The 23,645-nt window shown below is 38.9% G+C and overlaps 1 protein-coding gene across 1 annotated transcript in view; it reads right to left on the bottom strand.

Annotated features, from left to right (window-relative positions):
* SPTLC3 (serine palmitoyltransferase long chain base subunit 3) overlaps nucleotides 1-23,645 on the bottom strand; it is a 133,796-nt gene that overhangs the window by 61,653 nt on the left and 48,498 nt on the right. The window contains exons 6-7 of the mRNA XM_061208450.1: nucleotides 14,950-15,074; nucleotides 12,390-12,483 (exon numbers count right to left, since the gene is read on the bottom strand). Coding sequence (XP_061064433.1) covers nucleotides 12,390-12,483; nucleotides 14,950-15,074 — 219 coding nt within the window. The remainder of the gene's footprint in view (nucleotides 1-12,389; nucleotides 12,484-14,949; nucleotides 15,075-23,645) is intronic.

The following is a 23,645-nucleotide window of genomic DNA, read 5'->3' as shown; positions in this document are numbered from 1 at the left end:
CAGCAGCAACTGATGCCTTACCTATTAGGGCTCCATTTAATTATTTTCCCCTCTATATGCCATCTCACCTCCAGGACCTCTCAAGTGAGAAGTCGTTTCAAGGACCCTGGAGGTAGCCTTGCTCTCAAAGGTGGCTGTTTCTGTGGTGTAAATACAACAGCAGGGAGAGTTGTTCATGGGTAAAAGTCCTGTTGAGCACATTAGTGAGTGAGAACAAGGGATCTGTGTACCTGAGAATGAAAGTGTATTAGTTTCTTACAGCTGCTGGAAAAAATTAACACAAACGTAGGGCTTTATGAAACACAAATTATCTTACAGTTCTGGAGGCCAAAACTCTGAAATGGGTCTTACTGGGCTAAAACCAAGTCGAGGTGCTTTCCTTTCTGGAAGCTGGGTCGGGGGAGACCCATTTCCTTGCTTTTTGCAGCTTCTAGAGGCTTCTGGCATTCATTGGCTGTGGTTTCTTTGATCTCCAAAGCCAGCAATGGCTTGAAGTTTTTCTCACATGGCATCACTCTGACACTCACTCTTCTGTTTCCCTTTTCCACATTTAAGGACCCTGTGATTACCCTGGACCCCGTGCAATCTCTTTACTTTAAGATTATCTGAGTAGCAACCTGAATTCCATCTGGATCCTTCATTCCCCTTTATCACAAAATATAATATGGTCACAGGCTCTGGGGATTAAAACACAGGCATGTTGGGGGACCATTATTCTACCTCCCACAGAGAACTAAAGAGCCATAGCAGTTCATACGTAACAGAATGTCATGGATTAAATGATGGACTCTGACCCTCACCGCATGCGATCCTTAATTGGGAAAAGCAGGATTTGTACAGACAGTGCCAGGCTTCACCACTGAGGGGCTCTATGATCTTGGACAGGTATTCAACAACCTATTTAGGCCTGAATCTCCTCACCTGTAAATGAGGACCATCCACAGGGTTAAATAAATACATAAGAGAAGGTTATTAGCTCAGCATCTGGCACAGAGTAAATTCTCAATAAGTGCTATTTGCTGGTATAAAATAACCACAGCGGACATGTATTATAAAGATATAGATAAGAAGTGTTATCTGTTATCTGGGGGTATAAACAGAGAGCATGAGGATTAAGTTACTGAATGTTTTAAAAGCTGTGTAAAATTGGAAGATAAAATGAAATCCTTGAATTATAATTTCGGCAAAGGATTAAGGAATTACAATTTTGTCTGAAAATAATTTCAAACTTAACAAAAATATTTGCAAGAATAAGAATACTACAAAGAACACCCAGGTACATTTTACCCAGATTCATCTATTAACACTGAATCCCATTTACTTCATCATTCTATCATCTATCTATTATCTATCTATCTATCTATCTATCTATCTACCTATCTATCATCTATCTATCATCATCATCATCTCTATAGAATTTCCAAGGGAAGACTGGTGAATGGTACAATTTGGGCTGAATTCCAAATGATAAATGCAGATGGAGAAGGTGAGATATTGTGATTTGTAATAAGAAATGATGTATTTGGTCTTCATCCACTACACTGTTCCTGGCACATAGCTCCTAAAACACTTAGAATTTCCTGAGTGCTGAAAGCTATATTGGTGTCTTTTGTTATGTTAATGAGGTGACTTTTGGAAAGCACCTACGGATGGGGGCTGGTTGCCAGGGGAACTGACCAGTGATTAGATGGTTGGAATTTTCAGTCTTTCCTCCCAACCTCTGGGGAGGGTTAGGGGCTGGAGATTGAGTTCAATCACCAATGGCCAATGGCAAATGATTTAATCAATTGTGCCAATGAGACCTCCGTAAGCCCCCAGAAGGATGGGGTTCAGAGAGCTTCTGAGTTGATGAAACAAACCTGGAGATTCAGGGAGAGGTTGTGGAAGCTCCTGCATGCTTTCCCACCCACCTTGCCCTGTTCATCTCTTCCCTCTGGCTGTTACTGAGTTATAACCTTTTATAGTTAGCTGATAATCTAGTAAGTAAACTGGTTTCCTGAGTTTTGTGAGCTGCTCTAGCAAATTAGTTGAACCTAAAGGAGAGGGTGATGGGAACTTCTGATTTTTAGCTGGTCACTCAGAAGCACAGGTGACAACCTGGACGTGAGATTGGCATCTGAAATGGGGACAGACCTGTGGAGTCTGATGCCGTCACCAGGTAGATAGTGTCAGAAATAAGCTGAATTGTTGGATGCCCAGCTTGTGTTGCAGAATTTCTTGTTGGTGTAGAGAACCCCACACACATTGGAATTGGTTCCTGAATCATTAAAGGGATAAGAGAACTGCTTTGAGGAGAGCTGATCTTTACAATCCATAAATACAAATTTTTTCCACCTGATGCTGTTCAAAGTTTTAACCCAAAGCTGCTTGTATCTCTGTTTTCAGCTCCCCTGGACACCTGGGAGGGCTACTAAATGCTGTGAGCAAAGCTAATCCCTCCAAGGGACAGCATGGCACACAGCAGAACAGGCACTTTTCCTTGCTTCTTGAAGTACATACATCTTGGCTTATATACATGTCTTTGTGGCTCTACATTAACTGGCCAAGGCCTTAATTTTAAGGCTCTTCTCCAGTAGTTCAGCCCCACACTCAGGACACACTTGGGGGTCTTGTTGTCTTTGCACACTGCAGATTAGTCTTCTGTTTGAAACTTCCTTTCCCTCACCCCTGATTAGAATTCTCTTAATCCTTCAAAGTCTGGCAAATGCTATGCATTTCATGCAGTCCCCTTAATGAGATGACCTCTGCATTCTTCTGGGTCACCATAATGTTCTCTACTATCCCTTAGTGGCGCTGGTGATGACAATGATGAGGATAATAATAATCATAATAACACAGCAGGTACAAACAATTCAGTAGTTTCTATTACCAGGTATTGTGCTAAGCACTTCATATTCCTTCTCCAGCATACCATGAATCAGGCATCATAATAGAGATTATTTTTGGAATTAGTAAATAGAGATCTAAGAAGGTTAAGTAATTTTCCTAGGACCACATGATAATAGGCTATAGGACAAGGACACTAATGTTTAGGTCAAGGCCTATACTTTTTAGAAAAAATACCAAATTGATGGTTTTAAATTTATATATGCTGTATGATAATTAACATTTTAGGAAAATTTATTTATAAGGAAATGTATAGATCTTAAGTGCACAATGCAATGAATTTTAATAAGAACGTGAGCATCACCCCACTCAAAATAACAACATTTCTATCACCCCAGAAAGTTTTTCATGCCTCTTCTTACTAATTTTCCTCCCCTACAAGGAGAGGCAAGTATTGTTGTGATTTATATCACCACAGAATTGTTTTATCTGTTTTTGAGTTTTCTATAAACAAATTCATACTGTGTGTACTCTTTTGTATATGGTTTATTTAATTAAAAATGATGTTTCTTGAGAGTCATCCACTTTGTATCAGTAGTTTATTCCTTTTTTATTGTAGAATTGTCTTCTATTATATGAATAAGGCATTTTTTTTTCTATTCTCCTATTGATAGATATTTGGGTTGTTTCCAGTTTTGAGTATTATGAATAAAGCTCCTATGAACAGTCTTGTACAAACCTTTTACTGGACATATGCTTTCATTTTCCTGGGAATTCTGAGCCATGGGATTTCTGGGTCATAGCATAGGGATGTGTTTAGCTTTACAAGATTTGCCAAAGGGTTTTCTAAACGAGTTGTGCCACTTACACTACAGTTATGGGATGGGTGAGTGTTCTAGTTGCTCCACACCTCTGACAACATTTGATGTCATCTTTTGGATTGTAACTATTCCAGTGGGTGTGAAAAGATACATTTGTCAAAGCCTTTACTCTTAACCACTGCCTGATACCACTGTGGCCCTTTTTCACTTCAACCCATGATAATTACTTTTGTATATATCTGCTCCTCCTACTAGATTGTAAGCTCTCAGTTAGCTAAGATATTACCTTATCATTTTTATAGTTCTCCAAAGCCCTAACATAGTGCCTGAATCAGAAAAGTTGTTTGATAAATGCTTAGTGAGTTTTGGCTTAGAACACTTTTTCTGCATTTTGTGACTCCCTTTACCAACTTTAGACCAGGAGTGTAAAAGAGTGCTCATCATGGTGACAGGAAGCCTGAGGATAGTTAATGTGACAATGTGTGTCTGGTGATATATCTCCGGGCATACTGGCAAGATCCAGGGTCAGCTTAGACTAAATGAGTTTAGAAAATAACCTTATATTAGGGCTTATATCCCTCACTATGCATCAGAATCACGTGGGGAGCTCTGAAGAAATGCAACTGCCTTGGTCCCAACCTGAATATTTTGATTCACTTGGTCTGTAGGTGGACCGAGTCATTGACCTTTCATAGATATTCCTAGATGTTTCTATTGTGCAACTAGGACCGTGACATTCCATTGCCCTCAGTAGAATTGAGTGAAGAAATGAGAGGCTGCCATTGATAGATGTTTCTCTCCAAGAGTGAGATCATCACGTTTAATCATATCCATGGATGCAACTACAGTTGAATAATTATCCACTATTTCCTTTATCCTTCCTCAGGAAGACAGAATTTTTGATCACCAATTACCTGCCTTGTCAAAGAATCAAAAAGGCATAGCACATTGTGCTAATGTCAAAAGCATTTTCCTTCATCTCTTAATAAATTCATTTTTTGAACCCCTGAAAGATGCCTACTCCAAATATGAATTACCAACACTGTGAAGATAATTTGAATCTGGATGTGACAATTGATGATAAATGAAGAAAAAGAAACAGAACTGGAGGAACTAAACTTGGCTTATCAGAGATGAAAGCAAAGACTGAGTGGTTGATGTAACATTAAGAAATGGAGTCAACATATTTTGAATTAGCATTGAGCTAATGGTCAGAGTTGAGCTGTAGGTCTGAGGGGCCTCAGTCTGGTTCTTGCAGAGTTCCTGGCCTGAACTTCACTCCAGAGTGTTCTTCTCACACAGCCGCTGAAGGGGGTTCAGTAAAGGAATAGCCAGAACTCACCCCACTCAGTGAGAGGAAATTTTTCATCAGAATAACTCTACAAGTTGGAAAAGGGGGGTCACTTTGGAATGCTCCCATGCATTGGCTTTCCTCTCCTGGGGGATAACTGTTTTACGGTTTGAGGTTTCTGTGAAGTGGGCACAACAGAGCTGGAACAATTCTTCCTCACTTCTTTGTTTTCTTCTTCTCACTTCAATCTTTGTTACTTCCTTGGAGAACGAAGGGAGAGTGCCAAGGAAGAGGAACAGGGAAAAATAGAGGGGGAGGGAAAGTAGGAGAGAATAGCAGTGAGAAAGAAGAGAGAGAAAACAAGTGTGTGTGTGTGGACACATGGATGCACACAGAAAGAAAGGAGAGTTCTGATGAGAGTAATGAAGAATTAGGATCAGGAACTTTGAACTAGGAGGATCCTTACACATCATATAGTTGAATACCTTCATTTTGCAGTGGGAAAACTGAGTACAAGAAAGAGGAAAGGATCTACACAAGGTGATGCAAAAAATCAGGGGCAGAGCTGGACGAGAGAACTCAGGTGTCCACCACCACCTCCTTCTAAGTATTTCCTAATACTTCCCATGCTGCCTTGACCTCATCACAAAACCTCACACCCAGGAGCCTGAAAGGGCACTGCAATGACACTGACTAGATGGTTTGTGTGTGTGTGTGTGTGGGGGGTGGGATAGTGAAAGGAGGCATTTCGGCTAAGGAACAAGATCACTTTTTACCTGACTATAACATAAAACTTAAGTCTTCACATGGAAACAACCTAAATGTCCATTGACAGATGAATGGAAAAAGAAGATATGGTGCGGCTACCAGCGGCTTCTGTGTAGAAAGAGATTCCAAACACAGCTGCTGCTGGTGCCTGGTCCCCAGGGAGCTCCACCTCTTTGGGGGACTCTCCAACATCAGCAGCCGTGTGCATGACAGGCTCTTGGTGCTCCAGCCAGGCTTCAGGGCTGTGTCTCTGAGGTGGGAGAGCCAAGTTCAGGACATTGGTCCACCAGAGACCTCCCAGCTCCATGTGATATCAAACGGCGAAAATCACCCAGAGATCTCCATCTCAATGCCAAGACCTAGCTCCACTCAACGACCAGCAAGCTACAGTGCTGGACACCCTATGCCAAACAACAAGCAAGACAGGAACACAACCCCACCCATTAGCAGAGAGGCTGCCTAAAATCATAATAAGGTCACAGACACACCAAAACACACCACCAGACATGGACCTGCATACCAGAAAGACAAGATCCAGCCTCATCCACCAGAACACAGGCACTAGTCCCCTCAACCAGGAAGCCTACACAACACACTGAACCAACCTCAGCCACTGAGGGCAGACACCAAAAACAACGGGAACTACAAACCTGCAGCCTGTGAAAAGGAGACCCCAAACACAGTAAGATAAGCAAAATAAGAAGATAGAGAAACACACAGCAGATGAAGGAGCAAGGTAAAAACGCACCAGACCTAACAAACGAAGAGGAAACAGTCAGTCTACCTGAAAAAGAATTCAGAGTAATGATAGTAAAGATGATCCAAAATCTTGGAAATAGAATGGAGAAAATACAAGAAACATTTAACAAGGACCTAGAAGAACTAAAGAGCAAACAAACAATCATAAAAAACACAATAAATGAAATTAAAAATTCTCTAGAAGGAATCAATAGCAGAAAAACTGAGGCAGAAGAACGGATAAGTAACCTGGAAGATAAAATAGTGGAAATAACTACTGCAGAGCAGAATAAAGAAAAAAGAATGAAAAGAATTGAGGACAGTCTCAGAGACCTCTGGGACAACATTAAATGCACCAACATTCAAATTATAGGGGTCCCAGAAGAAGAAGAGAAAAAGAAAGGGACTGAGAAAATATTTGAAGAGATTATAGTTGAAAACTTCCCTAATATGGGTAAGGAAATAATTATTCAAGTCCAGTAAGCACAGAGAGTCCCATATAGGATAAACTCAAGGAGAAACACACCAAGACACATATTAATCAAACTATCAAAAATTAAATACAAAGAAAAAATATTAAAAGCAGCAAGGGAAAAACAACAAATAACATACAAGGGAATCCCCATAAGGTTAACAGCTGATCTTTCAGCAGAAACTCTGCAAGCCAGAAGGGAGTGGCAGGACATATTTAAAGTGATGAAAGGGAAAAACCTACAACCAAGATTACTCTATCCAGCAAAGATCTCATTCAGATTTGACGGAGAAATTAAAACCTTTACAGACAAGCAAAAGCTAAGAGAAGTCAGCATCACCAAACCAGCTTTACAACAAATGCTAAAGGAACTTCTCTAGGCAGGAAACACAAAAGAAGGGAAAGACCTACAATAACAAACCTAAAACAATTAAGAAAATGGTAATAGGAACATACATATTGATAATTACCTTAAATGTAAATGGAGTAAATGCTCCAACCAAAAGGCATTGACTGGCTGAATGGATACAAAAACAAGACCCATATATATGCTGTCTACAAGAGACCCACTTCAGACCTAGGGACACATACAGACTGAAAGTGAGGGGATGGAAAAAGATATTCCATGTAAATGGAAATCAAAAGAAAGCTGGAGTAGCAATTCTCATTTCAGACGAAATAGACTTTAAAAAAAAGACTATTACAAGAGACAAAGAAGGACACTACATAATAATCAAGGGATCAATCCAAGAAGAAGATATAACAATTGTAAATATTTATGCACCCAACATAGGAGCACCTCAATACATAAGGCAAATGCTAACAGCCACAAAAGGGGAAATTGACATTAGCACAATCATAGTAGGGGACTTTAACACCCCACTTTCACCAATGGACAGATCATCCAAAATGAAAATAAATAAGGAAACACAAGCTTTAAATGATACATTAAACAAGGTGGACTTAATTGATATTTATAGGACATTCCATCCCAAAACAACAGAATACACTTTGTTCTCAAGTGCTCATGGAACATTCTCCAGGATAGATCATATCTTGGGTCACAAGTCAAGCCTTGGTAAATTTAAGAAAATTGAAATCGTATCAAGTACCTTTTCTGACCACAATGCTATGAGACTAGATATCAATTACAGGAAAAAATCTGTAAAAAATACAAACACATGGAGGCTAAACAATACACTACTTAATAACCAAGAGATCACTGAAGAAATCAAAGAGGAAATCAAAAAATACCTAGAAACAAATGACAATGAAAACACGATTACTCAAAACCTATGGGATACAGCAAAAGCAGTTCTAAGAGGTAAGTTTATAGCAATAAAATCCTACCTTAAGAAACAAGAAACATCTCAAATAAACAACCTAACCTTAAAGCAATTAGAGAAAGAACAAAAAGAACAAAAAACCCCAAAGTTAGCAGAAGGAAAGAAATCATAAAGATCAGATCAGAAATAAATGAAAAAGAAATGATGGAAACAATAGCAAAGATCAATAAAACTAAAAGCTGGTTCTTTGAGAAGATAAACAAAATTGATAAACCATTACCAGACTCATCAAGAAAAAAGGGAGAAGACTCAAATCAATAGAATTAGAAATGAAAAAGGTGAAGTAGCAACTGACACTGCAGAAATACAAAGGATCATGAGAGATTACTAGAAGCAACGATATGCCAATAAAATGGACAACCTGGAAGGAATGGACAAATTTTAGAAATGCACAACCTTCTGAGACTGAACCAAGAAGAAAGAGAAAATATGAACAGACCACTCACAAGCACTGAAATTGAAACTGTGATTTAAAATCTTCCAACAAACAAAAGCACAGGACCAGATGGCTTCACAGGCGAATTCTATCAAACATTTAGAGAAGAGCTAACACCTATCCTTCTCAAACTCTTCCAAAATATAGCAGAGGGAGGAACACTCCTAAACTCATTTTACGAGGCCACCATCACCCTGATACCAAAACCAAAGATGTCACAAACAAAGAAAACTACAGACCAATATCACTGATGAACATAGATGCAAAAATCCTCAACAAAATACTAGCAAACAGAATCCAACAGCACATTAAAAGGATCATACACCATGACCAAGTGGGGTTTATCCCAGGAATGCAAGGATTCTTTGATATACGCAAATCAATCAATGTGATACACCATATTAACAAATTGAAGGAGAAAAACCATATGACCATCTCAATAGATGCAGAGAAAGTTTTTGACAAAATTCAACACCCATTTATGATAAAAACTCTCCAGAAAGTAGGCATAGAGGGAACTTACCTCAACATAATAAAGGCCATATATGACAAACCCACAGCCAACATCATCCTCAATGGTGAAAAACTGAAACCATTTCCACTAAGATCAGGAACAAGACAAGGTTGCCCACTCTCACCACTATTATTCAACATAGTTTTGGAAGTTTTAGCCACAGCAATCAGAGAAGAAAAAGAAATAAAAGGAATCCAAACCAGAGAAGAAGAAGTAAAGCTGTCACTGTTTGCAGATGACATGATACTATACATAGAGAATCCTAAAGATGCTACCAGAAAACTACTAGAACTAATCAATGAATTTAGTAAAGTAGCAGGATACAAAATTAATGCACAGAAATCTCTTGCATTCCTATACACTAATGATGAAAAATCTGGAAGTGAAATGAAGAAAACACTCCCATTTACCATTGCAACAAAAAGAATAAAATATGTAGGAATAAACCTACCTAAGGAGATGAAAGACCTGTATGCAGAAAATTATAAGACACTGATGAAAGAAATTAAAGATGATACAAATAGATGGAGAGATATACCATGTTCTTGGATTGGAAGAGTCAACATTGTGAAAATGACTATACTACCCAAAGCAATCTACAGATTCAATGCAATCCCTATCAAACTACCACTGGCATTTTTCACAGAACTAGAACAAAAAATTTCACAATTTGTATGGAAACACAAAAGACCCCAAATAGCCAAAGCAATCTTGAGCAAGAAAAACGGAGCTGGAAGAATCAGCCTCCCTGACTTCAGACTATACTACAAAACTACAGTAATCAAGACAGTATGGTACTGGCACAAAAACAGAAATATAGATCAATGGAACAGGATAGAAAGCCCAGAGATAAACCCACCCACATATGGTCACCTTATCTTTGATAAAAGAGGCAAGAATATACAGTGGAGAAAAGACAGCCTCTTCAATAAGTGGTGCTGGGAAAACTGGACAGCTACATGTATAAGAATGAAATTAGAACACTCCCTAACACCATACACAAAAATAAACTTAAAATGGTTTAGAGACCTAAATGTAAGACCAGACACTATCAAACCCTTAGAGGAAAACATAGGCAGAACACTCTATGACATAAATCACAGCAAGATCCTTTTTGACCCACCTCATAGAGAAATGGAAATAAAAACAAAAGTAAACAAATGGGACCTAATGAAACTTAAAAGCTTTTGCACAGCAAAGGAAGACATAAACAAGATGAAAAGACAACCCTCAGAATGGGAGAAAATATTTGCAAATGAAACAACTGATAAAGGATTAATCTCCAAATTTTACAAGCAGCTCATGCAGCTCAATATCAAAAAAACAAACAACCCAATCCAAAAATGGGGAGAAAACCTAAATATACATTTCTCCTAAGAAGATATACAGATTGCCAACAAACACATGAAAGAATGTTCAACATCATTAATCATTAGAGAAATGCAAATCAAAACTACAATGCGATATCATCTCACACTGGTCAGAATGGCCATCACCAAAAAATCTACAAACAATAAATGCTGGAGAAGGTGTGGAGAAAAGGGAACCCTCATACACTGTTGGTGGGAATGTAAATTGATACAGCCACTATGGAGAACAGTATGGAGGTTCCTTAAAAAACTAAAAATAGAACTACCATACGACCCAGCAATGCCACTACTGGGCATATACCCTGAGAAAACCATAATTCAGAAAGAGTCATGTACCAAAATATTCATTGCAGCTCTGTTTACTATAGCTAGGACATGGAAGCAACCTAGGTGTCCATCATCGGATGAATGGATAAAGAAGATGTGGCACATATATACAATGGAATATTACTCAGCCATAAAAAGAAATGAAATTGAGTTATTTGTAGTGTGGTGGATGGACCTAGAGTCTGTCCTACAGAGTGAAGTAAGTCAGAAAGAGAAAAACTAATACCGTATGCTAACACATATATATGGAATCTAAAAAAAAAAAAAAAAAAGTCGTGAAGAACCTAGGGGCAAGATGGGAATAAAGACGCAAACCTACTAGAGAATGGACTTGAGGACACTGGGAGGGGGAAGGGTAAGCTGGGACAAGGTGAGAGAGTGGCATGGACATATATACACTACCAAACGTAAAATAGATGGCTACTGGAAGCAGCTGCATAGCACAGGGAGATCAGCCCGGTGCTTTGTGATCACCTAGAGGGGTGGGATAGGGAGGGTGGGTGGGAGGGAGATGCAAGAGGGAAGAGATATGGGAACATATGTATATGTATAACCGATTCACTTTGTTATAAAGCAGAAACTAACACACCATTGTAAAGCAATTATACTCCAATAAAGATGTTAAAAAAAAGAGCTATGATTCATATACACAATGGAATACAACTCAGCCATAAAAAAGAATGAAATAATATCATTTGCAGCAATATGGATACAACTAGAGATTTTCATACTAAGTGAAGTAAGTCAAACAGAGAAAGACAAATACCGTATAATATCATTTATATGTGGAATCTAAAATATGACACAGATGAACTTATCTACAAAAGAGAGACAGACTCACAGACATAGAGAACAGACTTGTGGCCCTCCAAGGGGGAGGGGGAGTGGGGGAGGGGTGGACTGGGAGTTTGGGGTTAGTAGATGCAAACTATTATGTATAGAATGGATAAACAACAAGGTCCTACTGTACAGCACAGAGAACTACATTCAACATCCCGAGATAAACCATAATGGAAAAGAATATAAAAAGAATGCATATATAAGTGAGTCACTTTGCTGTACAGCAGAAATTATCACAATGCTGTAAATCAACTGTGCTTCAGTGAAAAAATAAATTTAAAAAAAAACTTAAGTCTTTAAACTTTCTCAAGGCAGAGTTACAAAAGAGGAGGCATTATCACACTTCTGATAATTACGTGCAGTCTAAGAGCTCAGTCATGGCTTCAGAGGCCGCGCTGCAAGACCACTAATGACAGCGACACTAATGTGTTTGGGTTACACTTAGCAATCTGGGTTTTTAATGCAGTTCAACCATTTGTTCCAGGTCAGCAGAGGTTAACAAGCCAGTAGTGAGTATAAACATGACTGTGTTTCATTAGCTAAGCTCCCAGGTCGAAGAGCAAAGACTAAGCCCCATCAATAATCTTTGCTTTTGTCTAGAAGCAAGAGGTACCTATTGGATAAAAACACTGATACTCACTGTTGTGTTTGAAGATCCTTATGGTTGCACCTGAGAGTCGGGCCCCAAGCACAAGAGATGCATGGTTTAACTCATCGCTTAAGATGAGGCATCCCTGGTAGAAAATAAGCACATGAAACATAGGCGAATAAATAAAATGAAGGGAAAACATGTGGGAACAGGAACTCACTTTAAGGTCTATAACATAGATTCTCCAAAACCCTCTTTAATTTTAAAAAGCCAAGAGTTTAAACTGGTGTCTACGTGGATAAAATTCTCTAGAGCAATTTGCTGATGGAGTTGGGGATCTGTTAAGGGTTAACACATTTTTGAAACATTTGCATATAATTTTCAGCAGAGGAGGTCATCCAAGGTCTTGGTTAAGCACCGGGTAGAGTCTAAAGGATTGATGGTTGGCAGGAAAACTAATATGATTTTGGGTGGGTTGTGGATTTGCTGAGGCTTTTCAATCCCATGCTGGATTATTTGGAATGGTTTCGGGGCACTCCTACTGGAAGGCAGGTATAGTTTCTGCAAAACATTTCAAGCTCTTGTTTTCTGATTCTCATTCCCTACTATATTAACATCCATGTAGACAGAGGCATCACTGCTTTACAGTTAAAACTTTGCATCTGGAAAAGTATGGATGGCAATTCAGTCTGAGGCAAGGAGAGAAGGTCACTGTAATTTACTGCTTATATAAATTACTGTTTGTAAAATTATTTTTCTTTATTAATTTCAAGATTTCTAAATTATGAAATTGCTCAAGCAGACTCAAAATGCAGAGACATGCAAAAAAATTAAAAATAAAGACCTTTTTCAATGGCCACCCGGAATCTTAGAGTTCTCCCTTATATTTTAGAAATCTCACACATGATACATTTTTAAGTTTTTGAGGTCAAAGCCAGCAAAATTCTCACATCTCCATACCCCAGACATTGTGTGTGTATTTATAATTTTTTTTGGTGGACATTTGAGAGTTACTTGTAAACCTCATGATACCTCACCCTGAAATTCTTTAGCACGTGTCTACTAGGAAAAAGGACATTCTCCTACACGATCGCAATGATCACACCTTTGAAATTAAACATTAATACAATGCTATCATCTAATATACAGTTCAAATTCAAAATTTTCCAACTGTCCTAAAAATGTTTTGATGCCTTTTACAGATGTTTCCTTTCCTTCTATTTTTTTCAATGCAGAATCCAATCAAAGATCATATACTACATTATATTAGTTGTCATGAGTCAGATTTTTAAAAACATAAATCTGACTATGGCACTTGCTTACTTAAAATGAACAAACCAACTCTTCATTTTTCTCCAGGAGAATTCCCAACACTCTAGCATGATTTACACTATAAGGCTCTTTACAATTTGGTAACTGCCTTTGCCTCTGGTCTCTTCTTCATCCATTCTCCTACGTTCTAATTCTTCCAAACCTCAGTGCTTCACACATGTTGCTCACTCTTTCCTGTCTTAAGAAAACAACTTACTTATCTAAACAGATAAGTAACAGATTCTGTTCTCATGTCACCTACTTTGCACAAGCATCTCAGCCTTTCTCGAGAAGAGTTAGGGGACAACTCTTTTGTCCTTCCCCATTGATGGGCACCCCTTTTCTGTGGTATTTATCCTATGTTATTTGGTGTGTTATTACCCCCATTAGAAACTACATGAATTTACAGGGCAAAGGTCTTGTTCATCTCTGTATGCTCTGTAACTTGCCTCATATGAGAACACAGTAGATTCTCAATAAGCGACTTATTGAATGAATAAAGGGACAAATAACACAAAAAAAACATTTTGTTAAAATAAATGCTTAATAAGCATTTGTTATGCTGAACATGGTGACTCGGGGGCCGAAAAATTTAATTGATTTTGCAAAACTGTCACTGAAGAGGAAGTTTGACTCCCATCTAGGGCTGCAATTCTATAACCAGATATCATGATGAAGAGATATGCTGGACTCAGCTGGTACTTAGACAGGCTGGGACCTGGGACCTGGGACCCTTTGCTGCAGTGCTTGCACCTGGACAAACCTCTTCACCTCCTTGTGCAACAAAATAGAAAGAAACTATATGGGACTAAAAATAACTGTGTACTTGTGCAGTTGGGGCAAATTATGGACAACAAGATACAAAAAGATCAAAAAACCCAACTGCCACTTCTGAAGAGCCGGAAGCAAAAGCAGGGTACTGCATATGCCTCTTGCACACAACACCACCAAAGCTGTGGGCAAACCACCTAAGCCACGCCTCTGGCCTTACCCCAGGACCTGCCCCTACCCTCACCCCATATGAGGAACTAGCTCGCCCCCCTCCTTGGGGGCGAGCTCCCCCGCTGCTGCAGCAGGGGCCCCAATAAAGCCTTGCCTGAATCTCTTGTCTGGCCTCTTATCAATTTCTATCGATTAAGGAGGCCAAGCATCCTGGTCGGTAACAGTACATGTATTCAAAAAGCTGAACATCCAAGCCCAAGAAAAGAAACTTCTCAGTCATACGTCTAACAAAGGACCTGCTCAGAGTTATGTCTTAGGAATAACACAGCAGAAGACAATTATGTTAACAAATTCTCACCTTTCCAACGAGTGCAGGGATATTCATTGAGTTCGTTGCAAATCCCATCCCAAAGACCATAGCAGCTTCTACATTCAGGAACTTAGCCACAAGGTCCTCCAACTCTTTATGTTTATCCAAGGTTCCTGCTCATGAAATGATAGGATGGGTGAATCTCCTGTTCTCAACAAGTGCAAGATTGAAAACTCAAATTCCAATGCTTACCCATTACCAAAAGACACATAGAAGAGTGCACACAGCAGGTCTATTTGCCATAGGCCGAATCTAGAAACAACCCAAATAACCACACACTGTAGAATGGATCAATACATATACAGTAGAATTCAACACAGTAGTGAGAAAAAACAAACTAACGTCCCACACAACAACATGGAAAATCTCACAAATATGTGGTCGAGAGAAAAAAGTCAGACATTTATACACTCATACTGTATGAATCCATTTATATGAAATTTACAAACAGACAAAACTAACCTGTAGTGTTAGAAGTCAGGAAAGTGGTTTCTTTTGTTGAGAGCACGGAGAGAACTTTGAGATGCTCTGTTTTGTTTCTAGATCTGGGTGCTGGTTACGTGGGTATGTTTGTTTTGTGAAAATCCATTTTATACTTACAATTGGTGCACTTTTCTATATATATACTTTATAATGCAATAACATTTATAAAAAATGTCACAGTTCCTCTTTCTTTCCACCTTACATCCCACGAATAATTAATTAAATTCTAACTCCCTCAGAGGGTTCCCGACACTCAAATGCAAACAGAGCTCATGACTTCCATACATGCATCGAGCTATAATTTGTTGAACCTTTGGAATGTGCTAGATTTCAAAGCCCACTATTTAGGTTATCTCATTTAATTTTAAGGGCCCAATAATGCAGGTATTATTACTTTACAGATAAGAAAACTGAAGTGGGAAGAGGTCACAGATTAAAAAGCAACAGAGATACTCAAGTCTAACTCCAAAGTTCATATTTTTACGACTCTACTACCTTTAAATGCTTACCCTCTGACCCCTTCTTATAAATAATGCCTCATACCTTACTGAGAGTAAATACTAATGCTTCCTATAGTCTTGTTTGCCATCACTCTAACTTCTAGATCTATACTGTCCAATATGGTAGCCACCAACTACATATGGTTAGTGCAATAGAGGAACTGAGTTTTAAATTTTATTTAATTTTAGTTATTTTTTTCCACTAAACACAACTTTACTGTTTTGGTAGGATTATTTCCCACTTATTTCACTTTAACCAGTGAAAATTTGGTGTCTGAATTGACATGTACTGTAAGGGTAAAATATCCACCATTTTTTGAAGAGAGTACAAAAACAATAAAAATAATATAGTATAGTTCATTAATATTTTACTTATTGATTACATGTTTAAATGACAATCCTTGGGATATACTGGATCAAATAAAATGTATTATGAAATTGTTTACCTGATTTTTTAAAACTTTTTAAAATGTGGCTACTAGAAAATTTTAAATTACACGTGCCTTGCATTATATTTTTATTGGTCAAGATGATACACTTAACAGAATAGAAAAAATGTACAAGTGGACAGGAATTTGCATCCATCCGTATGCAGATTCAACTCAGATTTAAGTTACAGGAATGTTGTTAGCATATTCAGGACTATTATAAACAAGCTTCTATTAATCTAAAGATTAACATATATTACTAAAGAGTGTGATATCAGAATTTTATTTAAATTGGTAAATTAGCTTGCTTATTGAGCTAAAATGGTGAGGAGTTGAACTTTAGAAGGCATTGCATGGTGAGTTGAAGTTTTATTTTGCATTTAACATAAAAGAGAACATGAGATGGCCCATCTTTGCCCTTCCCCTCTTCTCATGCTGCTGGCTGGTGGCCTTTTTCTCAAATCAGAATACATTTATGCTCCAAACTGTCAGAAAACATAGTAAAACAAACATTCTAGCAGAGTCAATTGTACTCAAGATTTGGGGGTGGGGAATAGTTAGAAATTTAAATTGTAATTTAAAACTTTATTATCCAAGATACACTATAGTGTGAAAAGAGAAACTGAAATTTAAAGATAAAACGTGGGCACATAATCTTTTGTCAGATTTGCTTTTACCCAGCAGAGACTGCATTCCAAAGGGAACAGCTCCAAGAACAGGTAGTGAAAAGTCCACCGGCCTGGCCATGAGGAGAGCTGGTTCTGGCCCCAGCTCTTCCACTAAACAGCTGGGTGGCCTCTGGCTGCCCCTCCCAGCAGTTTCTGGAGAGATTGGGAGAGGTGCTGTTTTAGGCATCTTTGACCTTGGGAGTGGTCTTTTCTGCACCTAGAATGGTCTTCTGGCAGCTCCTAGTCACTCTTTGAGATCCACCTAACATGGCCTCTTTTCTCGGATGCAGTCTCAGCTTCCCCAGGCAAACTTGGTCATTTTCTCCTCTGAGATCGCGTGAGCCTCATCACATAATGATTACAGCACTTAGTAAGTTTCACTGGGGATGTTCATGGGGCCATCTTCTTTATTACAGAAAGAGCCCTTGGAATGCAGATACTGGGTGTGTAGTTACTGGCACTCCTATCGCAGTACTGACATGTAGTAGGTGTTTGCAACTCCTATTGCAGTACTGACATGTGGTAGGTGCTTGCTGAGTTGCATTCTGTCTTTTGATGGAGAAGGAGGCCAAGACTGAGGCTAGAGGAGGGGATGGCACAGGGAAAAAGGTCAAGAAGTCATGCGATGCCAGGGCAACAAGGCGACCAGGCAGTGAGCACCAGCTTGGAAACGCCGATACCTGAAGAAGGTCTCCAGCAAGCATGGAGGGTGCCCAAACTTTGTTAACTTGGTAACTTTCCCCATGAGGCTTTCCTGCTCAGATGTCAGGGGACAACTGTGTCCTGGCCCAGTCACCCAGAAGTGCATGAGTAGACGTTCACGATGAATCTGCGTGATGTCTTCCTCCGCCTACATCTTCCCCAAATCTGCCATTCCAAGGCCTTATCTATAACAGTTACATCACTAAAAGTCCTTAGGATAATACAGGATGTCTTGTAAATGATTAAACAGCCAACCAACTAATGAGACATGGGTGTGTCTAAGAACAGCCTGAGAAATCCCCCTCTACGAGGTCTCTTTCATTATCTTGACTTAAAGAGAGGGAGAAGCGGGGTGGAAAGCGGGTGACCAGATTAGGTCTCCAGAAACCAGCCTTCTTCTGGATTTCCAGTGGTCAGGTGGTTAGTAAAGTAATTTTCAAATATATCAGTTTCTACAAATGGATGTCTCACAGCTGGGTTACGAGTTGTGAGTGGTTTTGCATCTAGGGGCTTACCTTCAATTTGTAGAAAAGAATAGTTCCCACTCCCAAACCCCATGATCATGGAGTTTCTCTGTTTAGTGTTCATAGTTCAGATTTCATCAACAGATTTGAGAGATTCCCAGGATGGCTGGACATTTTCTACTCTAAGAAGCCACACCTTGAAACGTTAGACTGGGCTGGTCTGGGATGGGGTGGGGTTTTTAAGGAAAAATAGATAATATGTCTCTTTCATATTAATGGACCGCTGCTTTCTGCCTCCTGTTCCTCGAATTCAAGAAATAAAAATGTAGGAATTAACACAACATTGTAAATCAACTATACTTCAATAAAAAATATTAAAACTGAAAAAATATGTATAATTGAATCACTTTGCTGTACAGCAGAAATTAACACAACGTTGTAAATCAACTATACTTCAATAAAAAATATTAAAACTGGAGAAAAAAGAAATGAAAATGTAGGAGGACCTTGGGGAAACAAAACTGTCACTAGAAACTTAACTAGCTTGTTTCCACCAACATTCAAGCCATACCCTGATTGAATGGAGATGCCTGAGTCCTGTCAAATTTGCCCTTGGTGGTCTGAGTACTTGAGGAATTCTAGAAATCATATTCAACATTTTGTTGCTGACATATAACTATGGGCCTTTTTTTTAAATCTCAAGAAAGCAGAGCTATAGTCTTAACTGAAGGTACAAATATATCCACAATAATCTTTATTTCTCTGTGACTTTTGTTTTTTTCTTTAGTCTCTGAAAGTCACGTATAGGCTGGTGAGAATGGATCTCCAAATTGCAGTGTTGTGCATATATTGACACTTGTTCTTATCCTGAAGGTTTATTTATCCAGTGGATACTGAAAATCTGCTTTGTGAATAAAAGAATAAATACAGGCTGGGTGTACCCTCTTGCCAGATCTCTCAGCAGTATTTTCACATGCCAGGCACAGGGTATGCCACCATCAGTCAAATTAATAAAAATCAGACTCAGGAAAAAGTAGCAATATTATGTTTATGAACTCTACATTTCAGCTGATTTTCTAATGATATCGGCCTTCATATTGACACTGATTAATAGTAAAGAGTGTAGGTGTTATTAACAAGCCTGTTTCACAACCACCTATTCTTCCTGTGCAGCACATGTGAAGACTAATTTCCAAACTGTGACAGTAGTCTCTTTTCGTCGAGAATATCCTGTTTGTTCATTGTTCCTTAGATGTGACCTAGGAGTAGGTGGTCATTTATTGTGGCAACCTGCCAGCCATCTCATCTGGCTGTTCCTACTGTGCTGTGGCTCTCAGCCCACTTCTGAGCCACTTTGCTTGAACTGGTGATTCCTGCATTAAAATCAGCATCAACCCTTCTGCCTAAAGGAGTCCACCTTTCAGCTCTTCACCCAAAAGCACTTAGAACACCCTGCTCTTCTGCTTATTCCACTTGTGTCCAGTCTGGTAGGGGTTACAGAGCTACTAAGCCTCTTGAGTACCTTTGTTTTCCTGTGAAACATTCAGAGAAAAATCTTGGAGCCAGATGGGTTGTCTGAAATGGGTCTAGAACACACTGTCACACTGAGCAGAGGCCACCACTGCTGGGTCAAGAGACCACCCATCCTGATGAAGTTCAGTAAAACAGCAGAAACAATTTTTATCTGCCCAACTTCCCAGGCCTTTATTCTTAGCAAACCACTTGCCATCTCTTGGCAGGTTAAAACATTAATAGATAATTAGAATCCGATGCAAACAAAAACCTTGAAGCGTGGATATGTAATTATGATGAGCTTTCCTGTCACAAATCATCTTGATAAGAGAATTTTTAAGTGGGCCAAATGATGACCTCTACCTCACCTCTGACCACATACTCAATAGAGTCATGTTTCACCGTTCTTTTTTTTCTTTAACATTTTGTTTTGATGTAATTTTTGACCTACCGAAAAGTTGCAAGAATAGTACCAAGAATCCCCAAATGCTTTTCATCCGGATTCCCCATACGTTATCATTTTAGTACGTTTCTTTAAATATCATTCTCTCTCTCTCTCTATGTGTGTATATATATATATATATACACACATACACATGTGTGTGTATATATATATACACACACGTGTGTATATAATTATATACAATATATACAATTATATGAAATTTTTTGCTGAACTACTTAATAAATTGCGATCATGATGTCCCCTCTACCCTTAAATATTTCACTCTGTATTTCCTAACAACAGGGCAGTCTCTTATGTAACGCCAGTACTATTATCATTGATATAATACTATTATCTACTGTACAGATCTAATTCACGTTTGATTCTCTCACTTTAAAAACCCACCTCTGAAAACAAAGATAGAAGAAGGAAGGGGAATGAAGCAACTTATAATGAGGGTCCACTTATGTATATGGTTATTTAATCATTACACCTCCACACACTCTATAAAATAGGCATCCTGGTCCTTATCAGTGAGCAAATAGATGCAGAAGTGATGCCACTTACCCAAAGGAGATAGAGCTGATAAGTGCAGGCCACCTACTTAACAACGTGACAACCTACCCTGCTGAAACATTTCAAGCTTTATCTCAATTAATTGTCATAAAAATTTTTGAAGTTGGTACTGCTGTTATCTCCTTTTATAGATAAGGACACCAAAGCCTGAGAGTTTAGTTCACTTGCCCAAGGTCATGCAGTTAGTAAGTCTAGAGCCAAGGTTCAGATTTAGCATGTGTGACTCTAGAGAGGTGACTCTTTCCCTTCCTCAGAACACTCTTTTGGGTTGGTTTTTTTTTGGCTGCGTTGGGTCTTCATTGCTGCATGCTTCTCTAGTTGCAGTGAGCGGGGGCTACTCTTCGTTGTGGTGCACAGGCTTCTCATTGCGGTGGCTTCTCTTGTTGCGGAGCAGGGATTCTAGGGTGCGTGGGCTTCAGTTATTGGGCCGCGCCGCCTCAGTAGTTGTGGCTTGTGGGCTCTACTGCGCAGACTCAGTAGTTGTGGCGCACGGGCTTTGTTGCTCCACGGCATGTAGGATCTTCCCTGAGCAGGGATCGAACCCGTTTCTCCTGCATTGGCAGGCACATTCTTAACCACTGCGCCACGAGGGAAGTCCCCCACTCTTTCGGTTTTACCCGAATCTGCGTCTTCTGAATTACAACTCTTAAGACACAAAATAAAAGTCTTTGTTCTTGGCAGCCTTGATACTAATTATTGTTTGACATTACCAGTGGTTAAAGGATATACACAGGTACTGATATCTATGAAAGTTAATCTATATTCTTAGTATATTTGGATGTCACAGGATTTTTAGTCTAAATGAAGTAAAGGAGGGCTTCCCTGGTGGTGCAGTGGTTAAGAATCCACCTGCCAATGCAGGGAACACAGGTTCAAGCCCTGGTCCGGGAAGATCTCACATGCCGCGGAGCAACTAAGCCCGTGCACCACAACTACTGAGCCTGCACTCTAGAGCCCACGAGCCGCAACTACTGAGCCTGTGTGCTGCAACTACTGAATCCCGTGTGCCTAGAGCCCGTGCTCCACAACAAGAGAAGCCACCACAATGTGAAGCCTGTGCACTGCAACAAAGAGGAGCCCCTTCTCGCCGCAACTAGAGAAAGCCCAGGTGCAACAACGAAGACACAACGCAGCCAAAAATAAATTTATTTAAAAAAATTAAAAAATACAAAATAAATAAATAAAGTAAAGGAGACTATAATTTGATGTACACTGATGTACACTGGATTTGGAAATGTGGACAATTGTTATTCAATCTAGGGGATTCTTCTTCCCAAGTTGCTGTGATGGCCAGTACTTACCTATATCAGCAAACTTTTTATAGAGAGGCAGAGAGAGAATATTTTGACTTTGTGGATTGTGTGGTCTCTGTTGCAACTAGTCAACTCTGCCATTATAAAGTGAAAGCAGCCACAGACAATACACAAAATACTGGGTGTGGCTGTGTGTCAATGAAACTTTATGGGTACTGAAATTGGAATTCAATATATTTCATGTCACAATATATTATTTTTTTTTTCAGTCAATTAAAACTGTAAAAATGACTTGTAACTTGCAGGCAGTACCAAAACAGGGGCAGCTGGATTAGTTTGGTAACCCCTGATGTAGCTGGTCTCTGATTTAACTTTGAACAGTATGGGGCAGTGCAAAGAGCTCGTCAGTGGGACTCAGGAGAACTGGTATCTAGTCTTCTCAGCCTACTGACTGCATGAACATTGATTGGCAAGTCATTAAAAATCTCTAGTCTTCATGTATCTTATGGTATTTTTCTAGGTGAAGGGAAGTGGTAGATGATCTACGTATTCTGAAATTCTGTGAGTTTCAACTTTTTTCGATCATTCCAGGTGTTACCCTGCTGGCAAGTATTATACTTATGTAAAATCACTGGCATAGCTTGTTAAATTGTTATGTTTGCTTGGCTTTGTTGAACCTACAGGGCCAAATTCTTCACTTGCAGAAATATCTCTGCTAGTTGAAATTTGGCTGTGCTGTAATTTCTATCACTCTCAAGAGAAGGGCAATTACCTTGTCAGAATTATAACAGGTATCAGGAAATTGCCAAAAGGCTTTCAGAAACCAAGATACACTTTCATTTTCCTCCTCCCAAACTATTCCCCTGAGGGTCCACCTTCCTTTACAAATATTCTTAAAGGAAAATAAAAAGGCTTGAGAGAAATGCAATGAAATCTCATTGATCAGAATTTACAACAATTTAGTCTGAAAGGAGCTGGCACTGTCTATGAATAAAGGTTTTGCTGTGTAAATTAAGAAGGTAATACTAATTGAGATGGAGACCTTTATAGCCTATTTAACTGAATCCACTACTTTAAAGCATATTTATAGCATTGATTTGCATCAAATCCTGTTAATTAAAATTGCTTTTTTTAAAAAAGAAAGCAAGATCTCTACTTGGTAGCAATTTCTTAGAAACTGCTATTTCCATAGGAATTTAAAGCTGATATTTATTTGAAATATGTTTTAAGTTACACATTTTGCAAATTCAGGCTGGCCCCTTCTTCAATATTTAGGTCAGCAAGATTGCACATTCCTGGAATCTAGGTACAAAGGTTTGAGAAAGAAACCCAAGAAGAGCCTAAGTACTCTGAATGAAACAATAGCAGAGAACTTGTCAGGTAGAGAAAGAGGGAGACACACTGTCTAACGGCTAAGAGCAATGTTCGCAAACTGAGAAATAGAAATTTCAGGAAATTTGTACATAACTAACGTGAAAATCACATCCGAAACCTGAGAATGGAAAATAATATCCTATTATATCCAGTTTCATTGATTCCTAAGTCAATGTGTTCTTTCTGATGTTTTTAAGATGAAAATATTTCAAGCCTACTTCTTGAAATTGCAACTATAATTTGAAAGAAGGTTCTCAACTAGGCAGTTTTTAGGTAGAC

The sequence above is a fragment of the Eubalaena glacialis genome, chromosome 13 (assembly GCF_028564815.1).
Source record: "Eubalaena glacialis isolate mEubGla1 chromosome 13, mEubGla1.1.hap2.+ XY, whole genome shotgun sequence".
NCBI classification, from domain to species: Eukaryota; Metazoa; Chordata; class Mammalia; order Artiodactyla; family Balaenidae; genus Eubalaena; species Eubalaena glacialis.
This window is presented reverse-complemented; position numbering and strand designations above follow the sequence as displayed.